The 25,658-nt window shown below is 46.5% G+C and overlaps 1 protein-coding gene and 1 long non-coding RNA gene across 6 annotated transcripts; one reads left to right on the plus strand and one right to left on the minus strand.

Moving 5' to 3' along the window:
* Nucleotides 1–480: 480 nt before the first annotated feature.
* Rsad1 (radical S-adenosyl methionine domain containing 1) lies at nucleotides 481–24,295 on the minus strand. Of its 2 annotated transcripts, XR_011704860.1 has the most exons (10): nucleotides 24,086–24,295; nucleotides 23,587–23,720; nucleotides 23,281–23,485; nucleotides 20,327–20,692; nucleotides 20,067–20,130; nucleotides 19,503–19,650; nucleotides 19,266–19,320; nucleotides 18,446–18,549; nucleotides 18,063–18,259; nucleotides 481–900 (listed from the first exon to the last, which is right to left on the minus strand). XR_011704860.1 is itself a non-coding variant. In XM_027924759.2 (9 exons), the coding sequence occupies exons 1-9, from the start codon at nucleotides 24,218–24,220 to the stop codon at nucleotides 18,142–18,144; spliced, it is 1,329 nt and encodes a 442-aa protein (XP_027780560.2). In that variant the 5' UTR covers nucleotides 24,221–24,295; the 3' UTR covers nucleotides 17,079–18,141. The 2 variants fall into 2 exon arrangements, 1 of the variants encoding a protein (XP_027780560.2); XM_027924759.2 differs by lacking the exon at nucleotides 481–900 and having other exon boundaries at nucleotides 17,079–18,259.
* LOC114083451 (uncharacterized) lies at nucleotides 1,696–11,099 on the plus strand. Of its 4 annotated transcripts, none has more exons than XR_011704861.1 (7): nucleotides 1,696–1,808; nucleotides 1,912–2,014; nucleotides 2,214–2,341; nucleotides 2,960–3,068; nucleotides 4,233–4,375; nucleotides 8,820–8,999; nucleotides 10,859–11,099. It is a non-coding gene; the product is annotated as an uncharacterized lncRNA (long non-coding RNA). The 4 variants fall into 4 exon arrangements; XR_011704863.1 differs by having other exon boundaries at nucleotides 1,916–2,014; XR_011704862.1 differs by lacking the exon at nucleotides 2,960–3,068.
* Nucleotides 24,296–25,658: the final 1,363 nt, after the last annotated feature.

Raw genomic sequence — 25,658 nt, forward strand, 5'->3', positions numbered from 1 at the left:
GGAGAAATTGAGCTCCAGAGAGGAAAGGGCAAAAAAAAAATCACCAGACTTGCAAGAAGCATAACTTGAACCTGGTTTCCCCAAGTCCCAAGGCACTGTCTCCTGGGCCATTTATGAGCTCTGTCACAGTTTGCCCTAGACAAAGGAGGAATCTAGGAAGGATGTCAGCTGGGCTGGTCAGTTCCCCTGCGCCCTGAGTGTTCCCCACTCCTTGTCCCCCTCCCCCAAGTCATAGCCCCTTCTCCATGCCCCTCCAGATCTTACACCCTTTGAGACAGAAACATCCACCAAGGGCAGCTTCTCTCCTTCTAAGGCCCAGACACCAGCCTCCCTGCCCCCTCCAGAGTGACTCTTCAGTTCACTCCATGAATATTTACTGGGCACTTATGGTACACCTGGGGGTGCTGTATCACCTGGGTCCTCCAGGAAATAGACAATAAGATGGAGATAGGAGGGCAAGGGGTTTATGTCAGAGAGGAGTGGCAAGTATGGTAAGGCTTATGAATGATGAGAGGGTGGGTATTAAAACAGCATATTTAAAAATAAAATAAGACTTTAAAAAAATGAAGGGAGAGGAAGCCGGCCTGGACCGGGAGAGCCTCAGAGAACTGCAGATCTGATGAAGTCTAGGTCAACCAGTGTGTCTTCCGGGTAAACAATGTTTGTTAGAGGCTGTCGGCTAAGCAGGGGAACATCAAATTCCATCTTGAAGGTGGACTCAGGAACAATTCACCTCCATGGCTGCCACAGGAGCTCCGCTGGAGGAAAGTAAGACATGCTTCCTCCTGCCCTCTAGGAGTTCAGAGTCCACCAAGAGAAAAGATGAACACCATGAAACTCTAATCTGTGCGCCCGGCTTCCGGAAGTTCTTTTAACTTCAGGGAGTTACACAGCTTGTGCCTGTCAATGGAGATCAAAGGACAAGGGAAAAAGGGGGGGGTTCATGGTCAGACAGGTATGCCGCCGGCTGGGCTCTGCCACTAGCCCCTGAGTGACCATACACAGGTCTCATTTCCTCTGTGCCTCATGAAAGTGTCTGAACCAGATCAGAGCTGCTTAACCTTTTGAGAATCTGATCAAAGTTAAGAATCTTTCCCCAGAAATGTGTATTTGATTTTTTTTAAGGTGGTAAAATGCAGGTAACATAAAATTCACCTTTTTTTTTTTTTGAAGAGGGGTACCAGGGATTGAACTCAGGGACACTTAACCACTGAGCCACATCCCTAGTCTTATTTTGTATTTTATTTAGAGACAGGGTCTCACTGAGTTACTTAGGGCCTCGTTTTTGCTGAGGCTGGCTTTGAACTCGTGATCCTTCTGCCTCAGCCCCCCCCAAGCTACTGGTATTATAGGCATGGGCCACCAAGCCGAGCAAAATTCATCTTTTTTTTTTTTTTTTTGTGGTGATGGTGCTGGGGATTAAACCCAGGGCCTTGTGCATGTGAGGCAAGCACTCTACCAACTGAGCTATATCCCAGCCCCCAAATTCACCATTTTAACATATAAAATTTAGTGGCACTTAATACATTTAGTGTTGTGCAACTGTCACTATTATCTAGTTCCAGAAGGTTTTTTTTATCACCCCCAAAGGAAATCCTGTATGCATTAAGCAGTCAGCCCCCGCCCCTTTCTCCCAGCCCCTGGAAACCACAAACTCTGTTCTGTCTTTATTTTATTTTTGCCTATTCTGAGCATTTCATGCAAATGGAACCATATGCTATTGGGTCTTCTTTTTCTTAGCATGGACTTCAGCCCTTTTTGTGACTGAATAATACTCAGAGCAGCAAAGCCAAGCAGTCTCCTCCCAGGTGGCAACTCTGAGCTGTTCCTTGATGTCAGGGTGGAGGAGGTAACTGGGTTGACAGGAGGCACGACATCAATTATTGCTTAATGTCTGTTTATTTCACCCAGCCAGGTGCTGAGCATGTCATCAACTACTCTTTCTAGAGGCTAAGTCTAGACTGCACCATTCCTGTCCTGGGGACAGCCACCAGCCCAAAGCCCAAGGCTGAAGGTAGTATCTTCTCAAACCCTTCACCTCTAGCTTCCCCTCCCCAGTTCACACCACCGTTCAGGTTCAGTCCCCTCCAGTTGCTCTGGCCCACTGCCCTGTCATCTCCATGCCCCCCCAATGCCCCTCCCCCCCACACAGCTGGCTCATCCCCACCTCTGGCCTCACTATCCTCACCTCTGTTTGCCATCCCCCTTTACAGGACACATCACGTCACTTGCTCAGGTGACACTGTTCCCAGGATGGACTGACTTTAGTCTCAAGGATGACACACAGACCAGACACCATCCCGGGGCTCAAATTCCTCTTCTTCTCTTCTTGAGAACACAGGTATTTTAGAGGCCACTGGACTAGGTGTTAGGAGCACCAGGGCTCTGGAGTAAAACATGGGCTTGCATGTCACCTTTGCTCCTGCCTGGGCTGTCCTCTTTAGAGTGGCAACAGTGTCGCACTCATGGGATTGCTGTCACCCTCTGTTGTCCTCCAGTTTTGTTATCCTCGGAAGTATCACATGTACTTCTGCAGTGTCCCTGTCCCCTGCTGAAGCGTACACTCAGGGAGCAGAGCCTCCCCTCTCAGATCCAAGGTGTACCCCAGTTCTGGGAACAGCCTGGCACACGCAGGCCATCATGGCGGATGGGACAAGTTGGGGGGCAGCCTGGAGAAGTGTCAGTGGGCAGGAGAGAGCTGCTTCTTCCCACACAGCAGCACCCAAGGGCAAAAACCACAAACCACAGTGACATGTTCTGGAGAGGTTTGCGCTAAGACGCACTAAGATGACTTTTCTAAGAATCCAAGCTCCCTTCGGGGCATGTAGAAGTTCCAGTCTGGGCTGCTGTCGAGGACATGAGCCAAATGGATGGACATTGGGTTCTGGGGCTCTGTGCCAAGCCTCTCCACAAAAAGAAGTTTCTCCTCTGGCACCTCTCTTTCCTTGTCCTGGTTCAGAGAGGTTGCCCATGGAGGGCAGAATCTTGCAAGAGAGCTGGGCCTCTTCCTCTAGACTGCAGGGACCTGAGGAGCTGTCCACCCCACCAGGGAGAAGACTGTTCTAGTGGTATGTGGCTGGGAACTGTGAGGGAGTGCGTCCTTAATGACAAGGAGTGGGCCTGAGTCCTTAGCTGTGTGACAGGGCTGATGCCTCCTGGGTTTCAACTGATTTCTTTACAGCAGAGTCAGCACAGCCTTAATGGAGCTCCCAGGATCAATTCAAGAAGGAAAAAAAGAAAAAAGGGTGTATCTGCAAGTACTCGGAAAGCCGTACAGATGAAAGGGATTACAGTTAAGACCCAGAACACTCGAATCTACTAATTTCTCTCTAGACAGCGTGGAGGCAGCATAATCACTCCCCACAGACATCCTAATTGCTGGGGGCCATGAATCTGTTAGCTTACATGGCAAAGAGGACTTTGCAGATGTGATTAAGGATTTGGAGATTTGGAGATTATCCTGGATTATCTGGTGGGCCCTCGGTCATCACAAGGGTCCTTAAAAGAGGGAGGTGGAAGGGTCTGAGTCTGAAAGGGGCATGTGACTTGAGCCATGGTGGCCAGGAGCCAGAAAATGCAGCGGCACTCCGGAGCTGGCACAGGAGATGCACAGCTCAGCCGTCACCCTAATTTTAGCCACTTCAAACCTCTGATCTCTAGACGTCAGAGAATACATCTGTGTTGTTTTAAGCCACTAAATTTAAGGTCATTTGTTGTGGCAGCAATGAGAAGTAATAACGACATAGTGACAGAAGCACTGTTTCAAATGTGATTCTCCAACTTTTTTTTTTCCTTCCCAGTCAATGAGAGCTTCTGTTCTTCCCAAGTTACCTCAAGGTTTCCATGCCATCATTAAATAGGTCACTGAATATCTGTCTTGAGTTTCATTTCAGCAGATCATGCCCTACTCGACACACCCAAGTTCAAATCCCAGCTCTGGGATTTTCTAGCTGAATGACCTTGGGCTAGGTCACTTGATCCTTCTGAGTCAGTCTCTTCCATGGCAAAATGGGGGGGGGGGGGTTGCTATGAGAATTAAATGTGATTTCCTCCAAAAAGTCTTTTTACAGAAATTGAGTCATGTCTGGGTTACAGACAAAATACTGAATTCCCAGTTAAATTTTAATTTTAAATAAATAACTTTGACGGGGGCTGGGAGTGCTGGGGATTGAACTCAGGGGCACTCAACCACTGAGCCACATCCCCAGGCCTATTTTTTGTATTTTGTTTAGAGACAGGCTCTCACTGAGTTGCTTAGCACCTTGCCCTTGCTGAGGCTGGCTTTGAACTCACGATCCTCCTGTGTCAGCATCCTGAGCTGCTGGGATGACAGGCATACGCCACCGCTCCTGGCACTAAATAAACAATTTTTAATGTAAGTATGTCCCATGCAATATTTGGAACATATACTTACACCAAAAACGTACTCATTGTTTATCTGCAATTTAAATGTAATTGGGTGTCTGCTGTTTTAAACCTGAGAACCTTAGTCCCATCCCAGCTCAGGGAGCTTTCGGGGAACAGAGCTAAGGCTCTCTCAGGTCTTCCAACCCCAAGGTCGGTGAGCATCCTGCTCTACCACAGACCTGACCTTAAGTAGAGTCCCTGAGCCACATGACAGCTGGACTTAACCAGTGGAGGCTTAAATAATAATCTAAGCTTTAGAAACCCATTTCATACTTTAAAGATATTTTTTAAAAAAAGAAAATAAAATTAAAATACAAATAAATGCTTGTATGTACACATATACCCATAAAAGGCATGTAAAATCAACAAGTATGCATATGAATGAAGGAAGAAATTATATGCTAATTCTTCTTTTTTTAATTGGTTGTTCAAAACATTAAAAAGCTCTTGACATATCATATTTCATACATTAGATTCAAGTGGGTTATGAACTCCCATTTTTACCCCAAATACAGATTGCAGAATCACATCGGTTACACATCCACATTTTTACATGATGCCATATTAGTGACTATTGTATTCTGCTACCTTTGCTATCCTCTACTATCCCCACTCCCCTCATATGCTAATTATTCAACCAATATTAAATATGTGAATTCAATCTCTAAAGGCAATTCTCCATTTAGAATTGTTTTTCCTTTCTGTGTTACCTGAACCAACCCTCAAATTGGCAACTAACTACTGAGGGTTTACGTGAACTGAGCAGCCTTCTGAACACTTTATTGTACTGATTCAATTTTTTTTAAAAAAAGTTAAGATAGCTGGGCGTAGTGGCACATATCTATAATCCCAACAACTCAGGCGGCTGAGGCAGGAGGACCACAAATTCGAGGCCAGCCTTAGCAACTTAGTGAGATTTTTGTCTCTAAATAAATAAATTTAAAAAAAAAGGGCTGGGAATATAGCTCAGTGGTAAAATATCCCTGGGTTCAATCCCCAGTGCTGAATATATAAACAAATGAGACAATTCACATAGCATAAAATTTTATATAACACAGACTCCACCACTTTAAAGTGTACAATTCAGGTTTTTTTTTTTTTTAGAGTATTCACAAGGTTGTGCAATCATCACCACTATCCAATTCCAGAACACTTCCCTCACCCTCAAAGAAACCCTATACCCATTAGTCATTCCAATTCCTTCTTCCTTCCTAGTCTCTGAAAACCACTAATCTACTTTCTGGCTCTTTCTGGACATTTCGTGTCTATGAAATCATACAATAAGTAGCCTTCTGTGCCTGGTTTTATTTAGCATAATGTTTTCAAGGTTCATCCACATTTTATGGACATCATTTCTTTTTATTGCTGAATAATATTCCATAGCATGGATAGACCACATTTTCTTTACCCGCTCGTCAGTCGGTGGGCACTGGATTGTTGCCATTTTGTGGCTATTACAAAGAACACTGCTATGAACATTGGTGTACAAGGCTTTGTGTGACCATATGTTTTTCATTCTCTTGGGTGCAGGACTAGAGTTGCCGGGTTACATGGTAACTCTAGGTTTAATTTTTTGAGGAACTACAAGGCTGACTTCCACACAGGTGGCACCATTTACATTGCCATCAGCAGCATCCACAGGTTCCAACTTCTCCACATACTCACCAGCACTTCTTTTTCTTTAAAAATATACTGTAGCTGGGCACGGTGATGCACACACCCGTAATCCCAGCGGCTCAGGAGGCTGAGACAAGAGGATCATGAGTTCAAAGCCAGCCTCAACAACTTAGTGAGGCCCTAAGCAACTCAATGAGATTCTGTCTCTAAATAAAATACAAAAAAGGGCTGGGGATGTGGTTCAGGGGCTGAGTGCTCCCGAGTTCAATCCCTGGTACCAAAAAAAGAAAAGAAAAGAAACAAAACAAAAACCCATACTGTGCCCATCCTAAGTGTGTAGTAATATCTGACTGTGGTCTGGAGTTACATTTCCTTCATGGCTAATGATGTTCAGCTTCTTTTCATGTGTTTGTTGGCCATTTGTGTTTATTATTAGAAATGTCTATTCAAAGCCTTTGCTCATCTATTTATTTTGGTACCAGGAATTGAACCCAGGGGCACTTTACCACTGAGCTACATCCCCAGCCTTTTTATTTTTAAAATTTTGAGACAGGGTCTCGTTCAGTTGCTGAGACTGGCCTCAAACTTGTGATCTTTTTGCCTCAGCCTCCAAGTCTTTGGGATTACAGGGGTGTACTACAACACCTGGCACCTTTGCTTGTTTCTTAATGGGACTGTCTTTATTGTAGAGCTGAAGTTCTTTATTTATAGTGGATAGTAAACCCTTATCAGAAATGTGATTTGCAATATCTTCTGTAAATTTATCTTCTCTTTTCTAACCCAGGCCCTTGCACATGCTAGTTAAGTGCTCTAACACTGAGCTATATCCCCAGACCTTTCCTTTATTTTGCGACCAGGTATCACTAAATTGCCCTGGCCGGCCTCAGGCTTTTGATCCTTCTGCCTCAACCTCCCAAACAACTGGAATTATAAGCATGTGCCATCGTGCCTGACTTCTTTTACTTTCTTGACAGCGTCCTTTAACATGTAAAATTTAAAAATTTTGGCAAAATCCAACTTAACCTATTTTTCTTTGTTTTAGTAATGAGTTATACCTTTTTCCTCCTTTTTTCCCTTTTTTGTGGTACTCAGGATTGAGCTCAGAAGAGTTTTACCTCTGAGCTATAGCCTTAGCCCTTTTTATTTTGAGAGAGGGTCTCACTAAATTGCCCAGCTGGCCTTGAACCTGTGTTCTTGCCTCAACTCCCTGAATAGCTGGGATTAGAGGCATGCGTCACTGATCCTGGAAAGTACTAACTTCTTAAATGTTCACAGCAATCACATAGAGAATATTATTAACATCCCCATTTTTCAGGATAAAAAATTGAGGCACAGAAAGGCTAAGTCTAAGAGGATTAGCAGCAAATGGGCAGCAAAACTGGGATCTCAATTCGGCCTCAGTCCAACCACTCAAGCTGGGGTGCACGAGTGGGACCCCCACATTGTCCCAGGACCTCCCAACCTTGCTCAAGATTAGGATTGTCAGTTCAACATTTTGCATAGCTCGTTTGCTGTTCATGAAGATTAAAGGGTCCATGTTTGGTGGGGCTAGGAGGAGGGGCGTTTCCATGACAACTTCCTCAACGCTCTAAAGTGGCTGAGACCACATTGATGCTGCTAAGACCCTCAATAAAGGGCTCTGGCCTCTCGCTGGGGTCTTAATTACAGTAAGAAAGCTCTGCAGAGGATGTGAGGCCTGTGTAAGTTGGTCAAGTTCAAGGGCAGGCAGTTGCCCCAGGCAGAGTCAAAATGGCAGGAATGCAGGTAAGGAGGCCCTAGGTTCTAGGAAGGGCACCAGGAGAGACCTAATCCAGAAGCAGAGCAAGGCACACTCATGGGCATCCCAGGGATCAGGGGTCTGGGTGGCAAGTGGGGATGTCCCTACCTGGATTGATCAACCACCTGAGGAATGGGGCCATTCCTGTCAGACCTGTTGAGGGAAGGCAAGGAGCACTGGTATGAGGAGTCACACAGTGTGGGTGCCCGTCGCCTGGAGGTGGCTAGCTGGCACCGTGGCACACACCCTCCCAGCCTCCCAGAAGGCTGCAAGTTCTACTCTGAGCCAGGGAGAAAAATTTCCAGAAGCCCAGGGCTTCCTTCTGACAAATTTCAGCATCACAGGGAAATTATAGGTCTCTGTCTGTCTTGTCAGGCACCAGGAAATTCCTGTTGGGGATGCTCATTCCCTAGGGCAAACATGCCCAGGACACTGAGAAGCAGTTAAGAACACGCCACCCCAAAATATCCCTCTCTGGCATATTGACTGTTTTCAGGTGAAGGCACTTGAGAAACTGCAGGGGCAAGAAGATCACTCTGACCTGACCTTCCTTGTTCTTCTTAAAAGTAGAGGATGACAAGCTGGGGTGGGGGGTGTGGCTCAGTGGTAGGGTGCCTTCTAGCAGGCCTAGGGCTCAAGCCCCAGAACCCCCCCCCCCAAAAAAAAGGCAGTAAGTGACACTCCCATGTGGAAGAGGTCCTCTTTATTCTAGAAATCATTGTCATCAAGGATAGAAAGTTGAGGTCAAGGGAGAAGGATACAAACCTTCATCTTTCTAGTCACTTCTCCACCCAACTAACTGCCCAAGCCCCTCTGCCTTGCCCCATTCATCATTTACTACTCTTCGTCCAGTTCAGGCAGCGTTCAGCTCTCGGCCTTTGGCCTCCATTTCCTGGTGCAAGTTAAACTTGTGTTCCTTTGTGTTTTCTCCTGTCAATCTGTCGTACTTCAGTTTAATTCTCAGGCCCAACCCACAAACCCCATGACAGTCGAGGTGCACTTTTTTCCTCCCCTGCAGCTGTAAATCACAATGACAACACCAACAGTAATCCTCACGACAAGTGTCACAAGCACATTTTGAGCCAGGAACTGCTCTAGGCTCTTCCCGTCCAGCCATCCATCATCGCCAACCTTACAACAGCCTTGAAGGAAGGGAACTGTCTCTGCTTTCAACAGGGAGGAAATTGAGACTCACAGGGTGAGTAGCTTGGGTCACCCAACTAGTAGGTGGCCCTGGCCCCTCCCAGAGGCATGGCTATGGCAGCTCTCCGGGATCCTAAACACCCCTCTCTACTGCCCTGAGGAAGCAGGGAGCAGAAGCTGCTGTGCAGGCTGGATGTGAAATGGGAGCCCCCACCAAGAGGAAGAGGCAGGGCCACCTGGCTCTGGGGGACACAGTAGCCTAGGACTGCTGCCCCCAGCTCCCTCAGTGACTACTCAGCAGGGTGCAGGTAGCCAGGCTGGTCCTGTGATTCTGAAACAGGCCTGAGCAGTGGACTCACTAGAGACCTTTGAAAAATACAGATTCCTGGGTCTAGGGATTTGGATTCTACAGATGCAGGGCAGGGGGCAGGCAGGAATGGGCATTTTATGGAGCCTGAGTGGTTCTGATGCATAGACAAGTTTGAGGATCCAAGGCTGGTCCCACCCCTTCATTAGTCAGGAAACTCGGAACTCAGAAGAAGGAAGTATTCCAGCTAATCATGCAGATGGGAAGTGACAGAGTGGAGATTTGGATCTAGGTGAACCTACTGTCAACCTTATCCTGACGCTCTTGGGAGGAGAATGGAAACTTAAACAATGACCATATCCCTGGAGGTGGAACAAATATGCCTGAGACTAGGACTGATAGAAAAAGTCACAGACAACAGATAACACTCAACTATATAAATATGGTTAACATTGTAGAAAACTCACTTCCGAAAAGGAACAATCCATGAAAGATAAAAGAGAAGCTTATCAGAAGCACTATATGCAGCAAGGAAGACAAGGAGTTAATATATTTGTAACATCTACCTATCAATTAATGAATCTATCTAGACAGTCCATTTGACTTGATCAGGAAATCATCAAGCGGGCAGTGCGGTGGCACACGCCTGTATCTAGAGGCTCTGGAGGCTGAGGCAGGAGGATCGCAAATTCAAAGCCAGACTTAGCAACTTGTATCAAAAAAAAAAAGGACCAGGGATGTGGGTCGGTGGTTAAGTGTCCCCGGGCTCAATCCCTCATACTAAAAAAAAAAAAAAAAAAAAAAAGAAGAAAGAAAAGAAAAAAAAAAAAGAAAGCAGGCTCTAACTGGCTAAATAAACAAAGAGCTTAAATGTGTACACAACACAATAATTACTAAACAAATATCTAATGGAAGCCAATCACAGTGGCACAGGCCTGAAATTCCGGCAATTTAGGAGGCAGAGAGGCAAGAAGATCACTACTTCAAAGCCAGCCTCAGCAATTTAGCAAGACCCTGTCTCAAAATGAAAAATAAAAATAAAATAAATTAAAAGGGTTGGGGATGTAGCTCAGTGATAAAGCACCTCTAGGTTCCATCTCCAGAGGGTATGTAAGCTGGTTGATAAACCTTTAAAATGTAAATTAAAACAAGGTACCTTTAACATGTTAGACCATTTTTATATATGTATAGATAATTTAAATATTTAAATTTATAGAAAAGGATTAAGAAGGATTTATATGATGGCAGAGTTATCTAATTGCCTGTGAATATCCATTCTCCCTCCCCCTGCTTTTTAAATATTATTTTCTTTTTGCAATGATCAAACTCAGGGTTTCCTGAATGCTAGGCAAGCATTCTACCACTCAGTCACATCCCTAGCTCCACCCGCTTTTTGATTAACCAAGCTCCTATATAATGGAGCAGTGTGGGTAGTAAAGCAGCAATTCTATCAATTTTAAAACTACATTTCCCAGAGGCCCTTGTGGCTAAAGGTGGCCAATTAGAAGCAAGCTGATGTCATGGAGGAGACAGACTTTAGGGAAAGCTAAATCAGATGAATCAAGGAGCTGATTCATCTGAGAGCAAACATACTGTTGCCCCTCCAGGCTTTCTCTTTCTTGTTACCTGGAATGCAGACATGATGGCTGGAACTTCAGGGACCATAGCAGACCATATGGAGACCTTAGGTATGGAAGCCACAAACTGAGAATGCAGAGCAAAAAGTTAAACGCTGGTTTTTCTCAAGACAACGACCTTGGGCGCACCATACTAACCTCTTTTATATCTAATGGAAAAATAAATCCCTATCTTGTGAGGAAAAATAAATCCCTATCTTGTTAAAGCCTGCTAGTTTGGTTTTCCATTATATGCAGTTGAACCTCAACTGATACATCAAACCCCTGTGGAAATGTAAAGGGGACTTTCACACTTTATTTTTTTATAAGATGATACATTCATGTATTATTTTGTATAAGCCCGGTTTGGAGACCCAGAAAACCCCCTTGAGTTCTTGAGTGCCAGCCCCATCACTTCCTAACCATGTGACCTTGGGCAGACAGTTCTTTAAGCCTATTTCCTCATCTGTAAAATGGGCATGATAAAAATAGAACGTCTTTCATTGGGTTCTGGTGGAACTTAAATGAGCTAATGCAGATAAAATTCTTGACACAGTGCCTGGTTTACAGCTGTTATTGAACTACATACTATGCTACTACCTAGGCGTGGGTGATGGCAGAACCAATTAGAAAAACCTAGGACATGTTGTTGAGTAAAAAAAAACAGATTGCAAAATTGGCACGTGAGTATGATCCCTCTTGTGAAGAATTATTTTTATTTCTCCATCTATATCTATGCATCAAGAGATATCTGGAGGGATGGTTGTCCAAATGTTGTAGTGGTTATTTTCCTAGTATAATTTTTGCTTTCTTCTATATGGTTGACGGAGAAAGCATGCATTTTTTTCCCCTTATTTGGGGGGCGGGGGTTGGGCAGGAAAATAAATAAGAGAAAACCCTTTGGAAAACAATATAACAATTCATGCTAGGAATCATTAAAGCACTCAGACACTTTAACCCAGCGATCTCTCTCTGGGGCACTGACCTGAGGAAATAATCCAAATAAAGGAAGAAGCGATATCCATAAAAACATGCAGTGCAGCATTATTCATAATAGGCAAAATCGAGTAACCATGTAAGTGACTTCCATTAGGGTAATGATTATTAAATTATTCACTCATCGGAACGTTGTGCACCAATTAAAATGGGAAAGATGATGACCACGGAGCAATGTGGAAAACTGCTTATGAAAAATGAGAAGCGAAAGGGGCAAAATGTAAAACTAGACCTGTGCCTGGGTGCTCAGCAAAACATGGTGTGCTTCTGGACAAGGACAGAAGGAAACAGGCAGATAAAAACCGCAACGGCTGGGGCCGCTTATCGTGGGTGAGGGTTTTTTTTTTTTTTTTTCCTTTTTCATCTACAATGCTGTTTCTTTCGTGCTGTTTGCCTAAGAATAAATTTAAAAGTTAGTTTTAATATTTCCCTCAGGGAAAAGAAGAGAAGGCAGGGAGAGGAAGATAGAAGGGAGCTCTGGGACTCTCTGAAAGGGTTTCTGGCTAAGAAAAATTCAGAGGTCATTTATAACACTGGGCAAGCGGCACCAGCTCAGCCTTCTACCTGGAAGGTTCCAAAGGCTGCATCCCCTTTGCTCTCTGACTTTACGGTAAGCAAATGGACCAAAATAGTTGCCAAAGTTAGGGAGGCAATGTGTTAGCGGACACTGAAGCCACGTTTAAGAATGCTCTTCAGGCCAGGTGCAATGGCACACACCTGCCATCCCAGTGGCTGGGGAGGCTGAGGGAGGAGGATTGTGAGTTCAAAGCCAGCCTCAGCAAAAGTGAGGCTCTAAGCAACTCAGTGAGACCCTGTCTCTAAATAAAATACAAAATAGGGGTGGGGATGTGGCTCAGTGGTTGAGTGCCCCTGAGTTCAATCCCCAGTACCTTCACCTCACCAACCCCCACCCCCCAGCAAAAAAATCAAGAATGCTCTTCAGGCACTGGGAATACAACTCAGAGATAGAGCACTTGCTTTGCATGTGAGTTTAATTTCCACCATCATAAAAAATATGTATATATCAGATTGTGGATCTTTTGGCAAAACTGATTGCTATCGATGAGGCTGTAAAGAAATGAGCAGCAGTGAGCTGGTGAGAGCACAAGCAGGCCTTCTGGGGGACGGTGTGGCAAGGTGGACCCAAACAAAGGATGCGCACACCCTTAGAGTCAGCACTTCTGCCTCTTGGATTTATCCTGAACCTAAGGAAATGATCCAACAAATACATCAAACTATTTATTTAAGATGATCACTGCACAGTTTATAATAATAAAAAATGAGACCCCATATCTTAGAAAAGGAATTGTAAAACTAGATTTTTTTGGCATCACCATGCAGTAGGTACACTATGGATCCATACTAAAAATAGGACACAGAAATAAAACTGAAGTAGAAAGAGGCTGGGGATACAGCTCAGTTGGTAGAGCGCTTGCCACATGCACAAGGCCCTGGGTTCAATCCCCAGGACCATTATAAAAAAAAAAAAAAAACCTGACATAGAAAGATGTCTACAAGAAGGCCCCAAAGCAAGACGTGTGTGTGTGTGTGTGTGTATATCTATATATATATATATCTTAATTTTTGTAGGATTGAATATCTAAGTATGTTCATTTGCATAGAAGAATTTCTGCAGAGCTACACACTAGAATTTTAACAGTAGTTAATCTTTGAATGATGGAATCCTGTCACTGTATCAATTTAGTTTTAGTTATGCTGCGCTAATAAACTGAAAAATCTACTGGTTTACAACAGAATAATGTAGAAATTAACACATGTAAATTAACAAATGTTAGAATTCTGGTTGTGTATCTTTGCAGAAATGAACATACTTAGGTATACGAGTTTACAAAAATGGGATACTATATATGTCTTGCTTTGGAGCCTTCTTGCGTTATCTAATAAATTAACAAATGTTCATTTCCCTCTCCATCTCATGTCTATTGTGGCTGGTTGCTCCTCTGCCCATTTTCTTCACTCTGGAACCCAGGTTGATAAAACTGTCTCTGATAAAACTGAACACTGCAGGTCACTGTGACAGAAGCACAAGATAGATGGTGGACCACCCACCAGCTTTGACAACCAGGGCTGAGCTAGTCTCATGGCCCTTTCTGGGTTCAATAAGGCAGGTGCAGGTCACAGTGGCATATGCCTGTGATCCCAGTAGCTCCAGAGGCTGAGGCAGGAGGATGAGGAATTCAAAGCCAGCCTCAGCAACTCCTCTTCCTTAAATTAGGCCAAATCCTAAACCCTTTCTGGTTTCTCTGCCTCAGGGAAAATATTTTTTTCAGAAAAAAAATGTGTATTTTTGTTGTTGTTGTTGTTTGTTTAAAAAGGACTGGAGATGTGGCTCAGTGATTAAGTGCCCCTAGGTTCAATTTCTGTTTCCAAAATAATGATAATGATGATGATGATGATGATGGTGCAGGAATTTTATGATCCTCCCATAGGCCTCAGGAAGGGCACTCTGAGGAGGGTAGCAAACATTTTGAACAATAATGCAATCTACCACCTAAGTTATTTCATCTGATTACTTGACCTTCTTTTCTCTGCAGAATTAGGTAGGGAGAGAATGCAGGTCTAGTCACAGAGGTAGGGCCTGGGTAGTGTGGGGTCTTATTGTTAGAGCTGCTCGAGGAAGGGGAGTACAGTGGCTACTGTATCCACGGGTTCTGCATCTCAGCTCTGACCAACTGACAATGGAAAATACTGGGGGAAATATTTTTTTCGCATCTGACCAAACGTGCAGACTTTCGTTTCTTATTATTCCCTGACCAATACGAACAACCATTTATATGGCATTTCTACTGTATTAAGTATTATAAATAATTTAGAGATGATTAAAAATATACAGGAGGATATGCATAGGTTATATGCAAATACCACTCCATTTGACATAAGGGATTTGAGCATTCTCAGATTTTGGCATCTGAGGGGGTCCTAGAACCAATGCCCCTACAGATACCAAGGCATAACTGTTTGGACATTGAGCCCAAGCTACCAGTACCAGGCAGAGATGGCAGCTTCAAACATGAGACAAAGAAACCAGAAAGAGGTTAGGATTTGGCCTAATTTAAAAGGCATGCCAGCCAGGTGTGGTGGTGTACACCTGTAATCCCAACTGCTTGGGAGGCTAAGGCAGGAGGATTGCAAGTCCAAGGCCAATCTGGGCAACTTCAGGCACACGGAATTACCAGAATGCTTGCCTAGCATGTGCAAGCCCCTGGGTTTAATCCCCAGAACAGGAAAGAAGGAAGGAAAAAAAGAGTTTTTAGGATTAATTAAATGGATGGATGGCCGAATTGACCTGGACCCATAGTAAGTATAAAATGATGGTGAAGCAGAAAGTTCTGAATTTAACAGAAAGTTCTGGATGTCCAGAAGTATTAAACCAGGTCTGCAACTTACTCCAGAATAATGTTTTGGTCAATGATGGACTTCGTATATAGTGGTAGTCCCTAGGCCACATCCTAGTTTTCTTAGTTTGTGAAAGTAGATTCTCAGTGTTCACAAAACAATGAACCATCGAACAGCGCCCTTCTCAGAACACATCCCCATGGGTAAGTGACACATGACTGCATTTTCCGGACTTGAGTCAAGTTAGAAAACTTCTTTGAATGTTCCCGTCTGTAAAATGGAAATTGAAACAGCTGTCCTGCCTACATCACACTCCCTGGGGGAGGGGGTGGGGCTCACGTGGAGGCTTTAAAATTGTCAGTGCTCTCCTTTGCAGGTGGAACGCTTGGTCCTTCAAGCTGTACCCACAGTACATGTGACTACATGTACCGCTTGTCTCCAACTTCTCTCATCACCTTATTACCAAAGCAGGCGGTTTACCCCTTTTACTTCTGCCCACATAAGGAGGGTGAGAAGATGACAATCAGAGTCCCAATAAGGGAGGAGCAGGACCCCTTTGATGGATGAGCCATGGAAGAACCAGGATGTGGAGAGAAGGACCCCACTCCCATGCATGTCTCGGAGTACCTCTTTCGTCCCAACCCCAGCCTCCCATGATGGAAGGTGGGAAACGTCACTCATCAGGGCTTCCCCAACCCAACTGGTCACTGGAGCCACTTAGGAAGCATTTAACAACTAGATTCCTGGGCGCTGCTCTCAGGAGATTCTGATTCATAAGGTGAGGGTGGGACCAGGCTGAGTCACAGAAGGTGATCTGTGCCACCCCTACCTGTTCCTGGCTTGTGCCCAGCCCTCGGAACAGGTCTCGTGAGGTGCCCAGCATGCAGTGCCCAGACATCTCAGGTGGCACGAGCCCTGGCAGCTGGGAGAAACCTGAGTGGGCCCAGGTTATCTGATGGCACACCCATGCTCACTTCTTGAATATCAAGATCAGGGGAAGGCTCAGGAAGAGGTGTCTCTGGGCAGCACAGGTCACCCTACAAGCTGTCCCAAGGCCAGGCTTTCCAGGGCAGTAGGGGCACAGGAGGTGGTAAGAAAAAAACACCTTTTCTTGCTCCCAGCCCTTCAGAACCAAGTGATGCCTCAGGCTCCCACAGCCTGCCATGGTGCCTTGACTGACAACCTGGGAAGAACCTCTTCCACAACTGTCAACATCTCCCTAAGGGCTGAGGCAGGTCTTCTTCTTCTCTGTGAGCCTGGTACAAGGCTTGGCACACAACCAGTGCCAGCTGAATATTTCATGATGAAAAAGAGAGGGAGTGATGCTTACCATGTTACCACAGGGTCAGAGAAGACCTGACATTCACACCCACTGAGTACAGGGAAAGGCATGTGCTCACCTCTGAGAGACGGGGAACCCAATCCCCCATCACCTCCCAAAGGCCAAGTCTATATGCCTCAATCTGCAGTGGAACTAAATTACCTTTAGCATCATGGTATCCTCTGACATGGTAATGAATTAAAGTTACAGAGCTTCCTAACTGGGCATGGTGGTGCATGCCTATAATCCCAGTGGCTCAGGAGGCTGAGACAGGAGGATCACAGGTTCAAGGCCAGCCTCAGCAATTTTGTCAGGCCCTAAGCAATTTGGTGAGACCCTGTCTCAAAACATAAAAGGGCTAGTGATATAGCTCAGTAGTAAATTATCCCTGGATTAAATCCCTAGTCTCCCCCCAATCCCCCCAAAAGTTATGTGGCTTCTTGCCAGGAAAATGTACCTCCAACCCCACCAAACATAGGCACACACACTCACATCTGGTACCAATTTCCAGGTCACAAGGAGGATTAGCCCTTTGACTAAAATGGAAAGGTTTTTTTTTTAATGGATAAAGAATGTAGAAAGAATGACAGTCAGAAATTAACATTTTGCAACTTCCAAATTAAGAACTGATTTGGGCAAGGATCATCAGTAGATGCCAAAATCACTGAGCAAGTGATTATTGGAGAACAGGATATTCAATTGGTCTCAAGATATCACACATCATCTGTTGTGTTATTTAATTTCAAGGAAAACTATATCTATCCATGAAGAAACAGAACATCCATCCCCTTAATTAAGTGGTCAAAATTAGCATTACTGATAGTGGGTTGGCCTAGCATTAGGGACCCTGAGTTACACAACACCGAGTATCAGTATTGCTAAAAATATTCAACCTGAATTCAATCCTTAGGAAACAATCAGACATACCCAGAATGTGGGACATTCTATGGGACAAGTGGCCTTGACTCTAAAAAACCCAATGGTTTTCTAAATGTCTCATATCCATATTAAATCCCTTCCTATTTAAGATACCTGGAAAGGATCTGATTCATACAGCTGTCCAGGACCTCACAACAGGGGAAGGCCTCTCAGGGAGGCAACTGCCTACATAAAGATTTCCAAACACTGGTCATTATTTGGTACCAAAAATGTAAACAGCCAGGTGCACTGGTGCATGCCTGAAATCCCAGCAGCTTGGGAGGCTGAGGCAGGAGAATCACAAGTTCAAGTCTTAGCAACTTAGTGAGACCTTGACTCAAAATAAATAAAAAGGCCTGGGGATGTGGCTCAGTTGTTAAGCACCCCTGGGTTCAATCCCCAGTACCAAAAAAAAAAAAAAAAAAAAAGAAAAAGCTGTTATGGGTGATGAACAATTCCCAGTCATGGAACATACACTGGTGAGTCTGAAAAGCTGGGTGGGATGCCAGTTCCCAGCCACATATCCTCCCACCCACCTCATTGTAGCCACACCCCTGGGGATCCCAGGGCCAGGCAATGACTACTTGGAGCAGAGATTAGCACCTGCCAGCAGAGATGCCTGTAGTGCTGGTCCAGACCCCCAAGTCCACCTGGCATTGCCCTGGGATACAGGAACATCTTCTCATCCTCCTGGTGCAGGTGATGGGGTTGTCTGGTGCCAAGCCTCTTGGAGTCGAGGCAGGAGGGTCAGCAGTAGAGAATCCAACACAGCCAGACCCTGCCAGGAACACCGGAGACCCCTGGAAAACCAAGAAGCCTGGATGTGACGGCTTCATCTTACCAGTTTCAATGCTATCCCCACCTGTGCCAAGGCCCCAGCACCCACAGGCCCATCCTCACCAGTATCTCTCATTTCCTGATCTCTGGATCTGCAGTCAGGGATCTTGGGAACACCTACGTCCCCTCTGCCCACGGCCCCAACACACCTGTGGTCCAGCAGCAATAGGTCCTGCTCCAGTAATTCCTTTACTTCCTTGTTTGCTCCAAAAATGTCCCACAGGGTCAACGGGGGCTCAAATTGCTGCCAGTGCTGGGAAACCAGAGGTTAGAAGTGATGAGCCAGCTGAACTACTCTGGGTCTCATGGCAGGGATGAGAGGTGAGGGAGGATCCAGTCCAGCATGGGGGTCTCAGCAGCTGATACTCATAAACACCAGGACAGGTCAATGGGTAGGTGGGCACTATCACCTCTGTGGCACGTTCAGGTGGAAACCCAGATCCCAGCCAAGCCAGGTCTCCATCTGCTCCTCCTCTCTCTCCTCTGCCTGCCAGAGTACAGCAGCCTCAGGTTTTATGGACTTGACGATATCTAAAGCAGTTCTGAGTTTAATCGATCATTATCTATTGTGCTTCCTATCTGAGGTTTCAGCTCTGCTTAAAAACACATGGAAACCCTTTATCTCATCTATTCCCTCACATAGCTGAGAAAATCAAGGTTCAGAGAGTGGAAAGGCAATGTGCCCTAGATTTCAGTAGAATAGGGGCCAACACTGGATCTTTCCAGCCCAAGTCCCGGGTTCTTACCGCTGTACAGCACTACCTATAGCATCTGCTCATCAGGCCTCAGCTGGACCACGGCCCAACCTCTGGCTGTCAACCCCAGAGGTATAGGAGGGGTGTGTTTTGTGGTGTTTTCTCTGTGTGTGTGTGTGTGTGTGTGTGTGTACAGCAGGGAACAGGAGGAGAAAGAGGCTGACTCTGCAAGGCTTAGGAAGAGAAAACAGTACACAAAAACCTTATTTCTTACCTGGTGGGTGAGCCCCACGTCAGTGCGTAGCCCCATGGCCAAAACCTCCTCCAGCCTGAAAGAGAAGTCATTGAGGAACCTTGGAGAGGGGGCCTTTCCTCTCCCACTCTAACACTGATGCTGGGATGTGTTGGGGACTATGGGGAGGGCAAGGCAGGACATAAAGAAGTACATGTGGAGATGCTTCTGGGGTGTGGGGAACTTTGGGTGAAGAGCCCTCTGCCCTTAGATGCTCACAGCTCCAGTTTGCCCAAGGGGACACGCTTCCGGGTGCCATGACCAAACAGCATCACTTCCTTCATCCAGTTGTCTGGTTCCAGTGTCTGGATCCTAGCCTCCCGGGCATGGCCTCCAGCCCCCTTAAGCGTAAATCGCCCATGGGCCCCTAACAACATCAACAATGAACCCCACATTAATGAGCTAACAATAGGTTCTTATCAGATTTACATCAGTGGTTCTCAAGTCTGGTCCCTGGACCAAGAGCTTCTAATATGCTAGAAATATAAACCCTCAGGCCTAAACCAGCCCGGATCAATCAGAATTTCTGGAGGAGTGGCCCAGCATTCTGGATTTTAACAAGCCCTGCAGAGGACTCTAACACACACTGAAGACCCAGAAACAGCAGTCAATCAAACACCTTACAATACATCCTCAACAGTTCTACACAGTAGATATTATCGTTAGCTGTACTTTACATGTGAGGAAATTCAGGCTCGGAGAGGTTAAGTAAGTGGCCCAAGTTCACACAGCCATGACATTCCTCTGCTAAGTCATCCCTTCTGTTGCTCACAGGGGACTTACCGGGCCCGATGCCAAGGTATTGACCGCACTGCCAGTAAGTCCAATTGTGGGTACTGAGCGCCCCCTGTGGGGAAGAAGGGAATAGTCAGCGCAGAGGGAGGAGGTTTTCCTTTGTGTTCAGGGACAGGGCACCAGGTTATATTGTCCCACTGTCTGGGGTCTGAGAGCACCCAGCAGGGCCCTTCTCCTCAGAAGCCCGAGTTACCTAGTTATACTCAGCCTGCCATTCCACACCTCCAGCCAACAGCCCCAGGACTCACGTTCCTGGCAAAGTTGGAGACCTCATACTGGCGGAAGCCAGCCTCCCGGAGCAGCGCCCGACCCTCCTGGTACATCTCAGCAGCGAGCTCTGGGTCAGGGGCAGGAAGAACACCCCGCTGCACCTGGGCGAAGAGTGCAGTGCCCCGCTCCAGGGACAGCTGGTAGAGGGAGAGATGGTCGTCACAGTGGTGCAGCAGTTCCTGCAGCTGCCTGAGCCATGGCCCCACCTGTTGTGCTGGCAGCCCCAGCATCAAGTCCACGGACACGCGGCCAGGGAAGAGGCGCCGGGCTTCTGCCAGCGTCCGCAGAGCACTGCTGGTCGAGTGTGTCCTCCCCAGCAGCTGCAGCTCAGTGTCATCTAGAGACTGGGAAGAGATAGTCAGCTGTTAGTGTGCTGGCCAGCTCAGAGAGAGACAGCAATGCCACAGACACAGCATTGTAGAAACAAATATGGGGGAAATGCAATACCTAGCAGGCAGTGGGGAAGATGGGGAAGGTGGGGAACAGTCAAGTCAGTACCTAGAGCTACTACACACTGAAAGGCAATGTAATCCTTATAATCCTCCAAAATTAGCTCCATTTTCCAGATGAGAAAGTTGAGGTTCAGAAATGTTAAGTAACTTATCTTGAGGACATATAACTGCAAAGTCAGGACTGGCTCCAAAATCAAGAATCTTTTCTTCCTTTTTATTTTGAAATAACTTATAGGAAAGTTGAAAGGTACAATAAACACTTTCATCTAGACTCACCAGCAACATCTGACCAGTTACTTTGTCTCTCTCTAAATGTGCAGACAAATTATTGTTATTATTTTGAGAGCAAATCATAGATAAGCACTGCCCAGAACTTTCTGTGATGATGGAAATTTTTTGTATCTGCACTGTTCAATACAATAGACACCAGACACATATGTTAATTTAAATAGTCACATTTCAAGTTCTCCACTAGCATGTGGCTTGTGGCTGGTGTGCTGGACAGTAGAGTTACAGGTATTATATCTCTTAATTTTTAAATCCTGAAATGTGTATTTCCTAAGGACAAGGACACTCTCTTACATAACCACAATCCAATTATGGAATTCAGGAAGTGTAACACAGATACAACACCATTACCTAATAAGTAGTCATATTCAAATTTGGCCAACTGTCCCAGTAATGTCTACTATAATAATTTCCTCCTTTACAACCAGGGGTCACCCCTGGCATTCGGCTATCATTGTCTCTTTAGCCTCCTTTAATCTAGTCCAGATTCTCAGCCTTTCATGACATTGACATTTTCAAAGAGTACAAGCCAGTTGCTTTTGAAAATGTCTCTTGGGCTGGGGCTGTGGCTCGGTGTACAGTGCTTGCCTAGCTAGCATGTGTGAAGCACTGGGTTCAATTCTCAGCACCATATATAAATAAATAAAATAAAGGTCCATTGACAACTAAAAAAATATTTTTTTAATATTCATTTCCCAGTTGTAATTGGACACAATATCTTTGTTTTACTTATTTATGTTTATGTGATGCTGAGGATCGAACCCAGGGTCTTGCACATGCTAGGCGAGCACTCTACTGCTGAGCCACAACCCCAGCCCCTAAAAAATTTTTTAAAAAACTGTCTCTTAATGTGTGAATGCTGGAGAACAGCTGTACAACAGTGTGCTTACAGTTAATAATACTATACTGGCACCCAAAATTGTTTAGGAGGGCAGATCTCACACTGCCTGTTCTTACATTAATTTTTTTTTTCACAAGGAGTTGAATCCAGGGGTGCTTAACCACTAAGTCACATCTCTGCCCTTTTGATGTTTTGTTTTGAGACAGGGTCTCACTAAGTTGCTTAAGGACCTTACTAAGTTGCTGAGGCTGACCTTGAACTTGCGATCCTCCTGCCTCAGCTTCCCAGGTCCTTGGGATTCCAGGTGTGCCCTGCCACCAATCTGGCTTCTTACATTAATTCATTCTCTCTGCCCGGCCACCTCTGTGTTGAGGATGAAACCCAGGGTTTCAAGTATGCTAAGCAAATCCTTTAGCACTGAGAAGCATCCCCAGTCTTAATTTACCTGATGTTTCCTCAAAATTAGTTTCAAGATATACATTTGGGGCAGGAATGTCTCAGAATTGTGAGTCTCTTTCAGTTTATCCAATCAAGACAAAGCCCATGACCCTAGGAGAAGTGGTTCAATGGAAGTGGTAGTGTTGAAGGTGGGCAAGACTGGCTATGGAAACATTAGCGGGTGAACCTAGAACAGGCTTCTCCCTACTTGAGAACCTTCGGTGGCTCCCTGATCACCACTAGGAAGAAACCCAAACTCCTTCAGAAGTGCTGAGAGCTTTCAGACTGTATGTGCAGTCCTGTCTCTATAGCCTCTGGTCACAAGGAATGATTCACAGCTCCCCCAAAACATGCAGGTCTCCTCCATATCCTATGTCTCTTCCTCCCACACCCTCTTACCTGGTGAACTCCTCCCTTTTCTCAAACATTATCTCCTTCAGGAAGCCTTCTGTGATTTCGTTAGACTAAGGTGCCCTCCAAGTGGTACTCTGAGAGCCCCCTTTATAGACATATTTCCATGCTGCAGTGATCTGACCATGTGTCTGCTTCCCCACATCTCCAATCATGTAATACCTCATTTCTGAGTACCTACTATGTTCCAGGCCCTATGGTGGTGCTTAGTGTACAAAAAGGCATGCCAGAGGCCTACCTCATGAAGCTTACATCCCAGTAGAGCAGCAGATGACTAAGTGTCATCACAAGGGCTGGGAATGTTGGTCAGAGTAGAGCACTTGCCTAGCATATTCAAAGCTCTGGGTCCAATTCCAGCACTGGGGGGAAAAGTGTCATCATGGGCTCTACTGTTATTGAGCTCTCACACCCAGAAATGTTTGCCCAATGAAAAAGTGTCACCAAAGGGGAGACAGCCCTGAAGGTCTGGATGCACTGGGAGGGGGTGGGTGAGATGGGTTACCTGGAGGCCAATGGACAACCTGTTGACTCCTGCTGCTCCAAATTCTGCCAGCCTGGAGGCTGGGGACGAAGTGGGATTAGCCTCCAGTGTGACTTCCGAGTCTGCAGGCAGGTGAGCTATCTGTGCCACAGCCTCCAGAACAGCAGCCACAGTATGGGGACTGGCCAGACTGGGGGTTCCCCCACCAAAGAACACAGACTCTACCCTGGGGAAAGATGATGGAGAAGATGACACCGGGAGAGGCCTGTGGCATGCTCTGCACCCGTCTTCCTCTCCAAAACCCCGGCTACAGTCCCCAGTACAGACCGTTGCACCCCGCTGAGCCGCAGCAGCGTCCGCACCTCAGTGACCAGACAGTTCCGCATGGCAGCCTCCTCCACACCGCGAGGGATGTATTTATTGAAGTTACAGTAACTGCATCGCTTCTCACAATATGGCCACTGCGGGCAGAGGGTGTATGTGCAGGGTGAGGCGTGACTCTGGGCACCCTGGGCGCTTCCTGGGTTCATAGCAAACATTCCCATCCTCATTCCGAGGTCGGTCAACAGTGGCTAGGACATCTAAACCACCACTCCCAAACCAGGTCGCCCTGGGATTATTATCCCCACTTTAGCATGAGAAAACCGAGGCTTGGAAGGTCACAGAGCTGGTGACTACCCTGACCTTGACATTTCCCTGCCAGGGCACCAGGACCTATCGGAGACCTCGTCTGGGGGCGGGGAAAGACAGCAGGCAGGTCCATCGCGTGACAAACGCCACCTGGGTTCTGATACGCCAGACCTCTGCCCTCCCGCGCGCCACTCACGTGCACGTAAACCGCCGCGCGCCTGCTCGCGGGCTCAGGACTTGGGGACCCTCCCCCACTGTCCACGCGGCGGCGCCTCTGGGCCGCTTTGGCTGCTGCCACCAAGCCGCGGGCCCGGGCAGCGGGGAGAACCATGGCGCACAGCGCAGTGGGGACTGGGATCGTGCCCAGGGCGCACGGGTGTACGCAGAGCAGGGTCGCGTGTGCTGCCCAGGCGGAAGGAAGAGAGGCTGCGTGACCTCGCGCCGCCTCGGAAGGCCTTGGATCTGCGGCGCCACCTGCCGGACACCGATGCGCTCATCGCAGCCTCCTGTTCTTCCTCTCCCAAGAACGCGAGGCGCGTCTTTTGGTACCCTATACCAGGGCAAGTTCCCTGACCCATCCAGGAGCTTAGTTTGTCCCATCACTTCCTTCACATTTCATGTTCCTGTCTCAGAGCTGGGCGCTGAGGACATCTAGGTGCAGAAGATCGGGAGAAGTCAACGAACAGGTGAAGACAGGCAGCACAACTAATGCAATGCCTGCTGGACGCCAGGCCAGTGTGTTCAGTGCAGGGAGGGCCTCTGTTATAAGAGCCATGGAGTCCCTGAGGGAGGAGAGGACACTTGGGCTGGATCTTGAAGGAGCAGAAAGTCCCGGAGGGATTGGCTTGGCCATGAGAGTATGCTGTAATGTCTAGGTCAGGCCAACCCAGGACAGTCAGAGATGGTGTGTGCAGGAGAGAGTGAACAGGTGATAGCTTGCAATTCTCAAGAATAACTGTAGAATGTGCTGGAGGTACAACTACTGAGATAAGGAGGAACTGGTCAGAACAGCTCAGGCTCTGTTCTAGTACCTCTTGTCCTCTTCCCCTCACCCTAAAGAAGACTTCTTTCTTTTTCTTTTTTAATATTTTTTTTATTTTTTGGCAGACACAACATCTTTGTTTGTATGTGGTGCTGAGGATCGAACCCAGGCCACACGCATGCCAGGCAAGCGCGCTACCGCTTCAGCCACATCCCCAGCCCAAGAAGACTTCTTTCAATGCTTTAGTCCAATATGGCACATGGTCACCAAGGGGAGGCTGGTTTCCAGGGCCCTTCAAGTCCAGTGCAAGCAGGGCACACACAGATGAGACTCTATTCACACCAGGAAACTTTTCTGAGCCTTGGGGCAACTGGCTTGAAATGAATCCAAGGCTTCTGTTGACCCTTGTTGCCTATCTATAAGTAATACACCCACTTCATGTAGTGTGTGTGTGTGTGTGTGTGTGTTTTGTCTCATGGAACTTGGACAAGTTAGTGGCCAGTGCACAGTGAATCTGCTTCTGGGTTCTAGCAGGGTGCTGTGGCACACACCTGTAATCCCAGTGGCTCAGGAGGCTAAGGATCAAGAGTTCAAATCCTATACCAAAAGCGAGGCATTAAGCAACACAGTGAGACTCTGTCTCTAAAGAAAATACAAAAAAAAAAAAAGGGGGGGGTGCTGGGGATGTGTCTCAGTGGCCGAGTACCCTGAGTTCAACCCCTGGTACCTCCCCCAAAAAGATAGCTGGCTCCTAATCCCAGCTGTGTGGACTTGAGCAAGACACTGA

This window comes from Marmota flaviventris, chromosome 17 (assembly GCF_047511675.1).
Source record: "Marmota flaviventris isolate mMarFla1 chromosome 17, mMarFla1.hap1, whole genome shotgun sequence".
In the NCBI taxonomy this organism is placed as follows: Eukaryota; Metazoa; Chordata; class Mammalia; order Rodentia; family Sciuridae; genus Marmota; species Marmota flaviventris.

What these genes read in the sequence shown, in the direction of transcription:
- Rsad1 (XM_027924759.2), bottom strand. Translation starts at nt 24,220, where the DNA reads ATGGTTCTCCCCGCTGCCCGGGCCCGCGGCTTGGTGGCAGCAGCCAAA. An exon ending in TCTCCAACTTTGCCAGGAAC is followed by an intron (nt 20,131 to 20,326) that starts GTGAGTCCTGGG and finishes TCTTCCCCACAG; the next exon opens with GGGGCGCTCAGTACCCACAA. An exon ending in CCCTTGGGCAAACTGGAGCT is followed by an intron (nt 19,321 to 19,502) that starts GTGAGCATCTAA and finishes CTTCTCTTTCAG; the next exon opens with GCTGGAGGAGGTTTTGGCCA.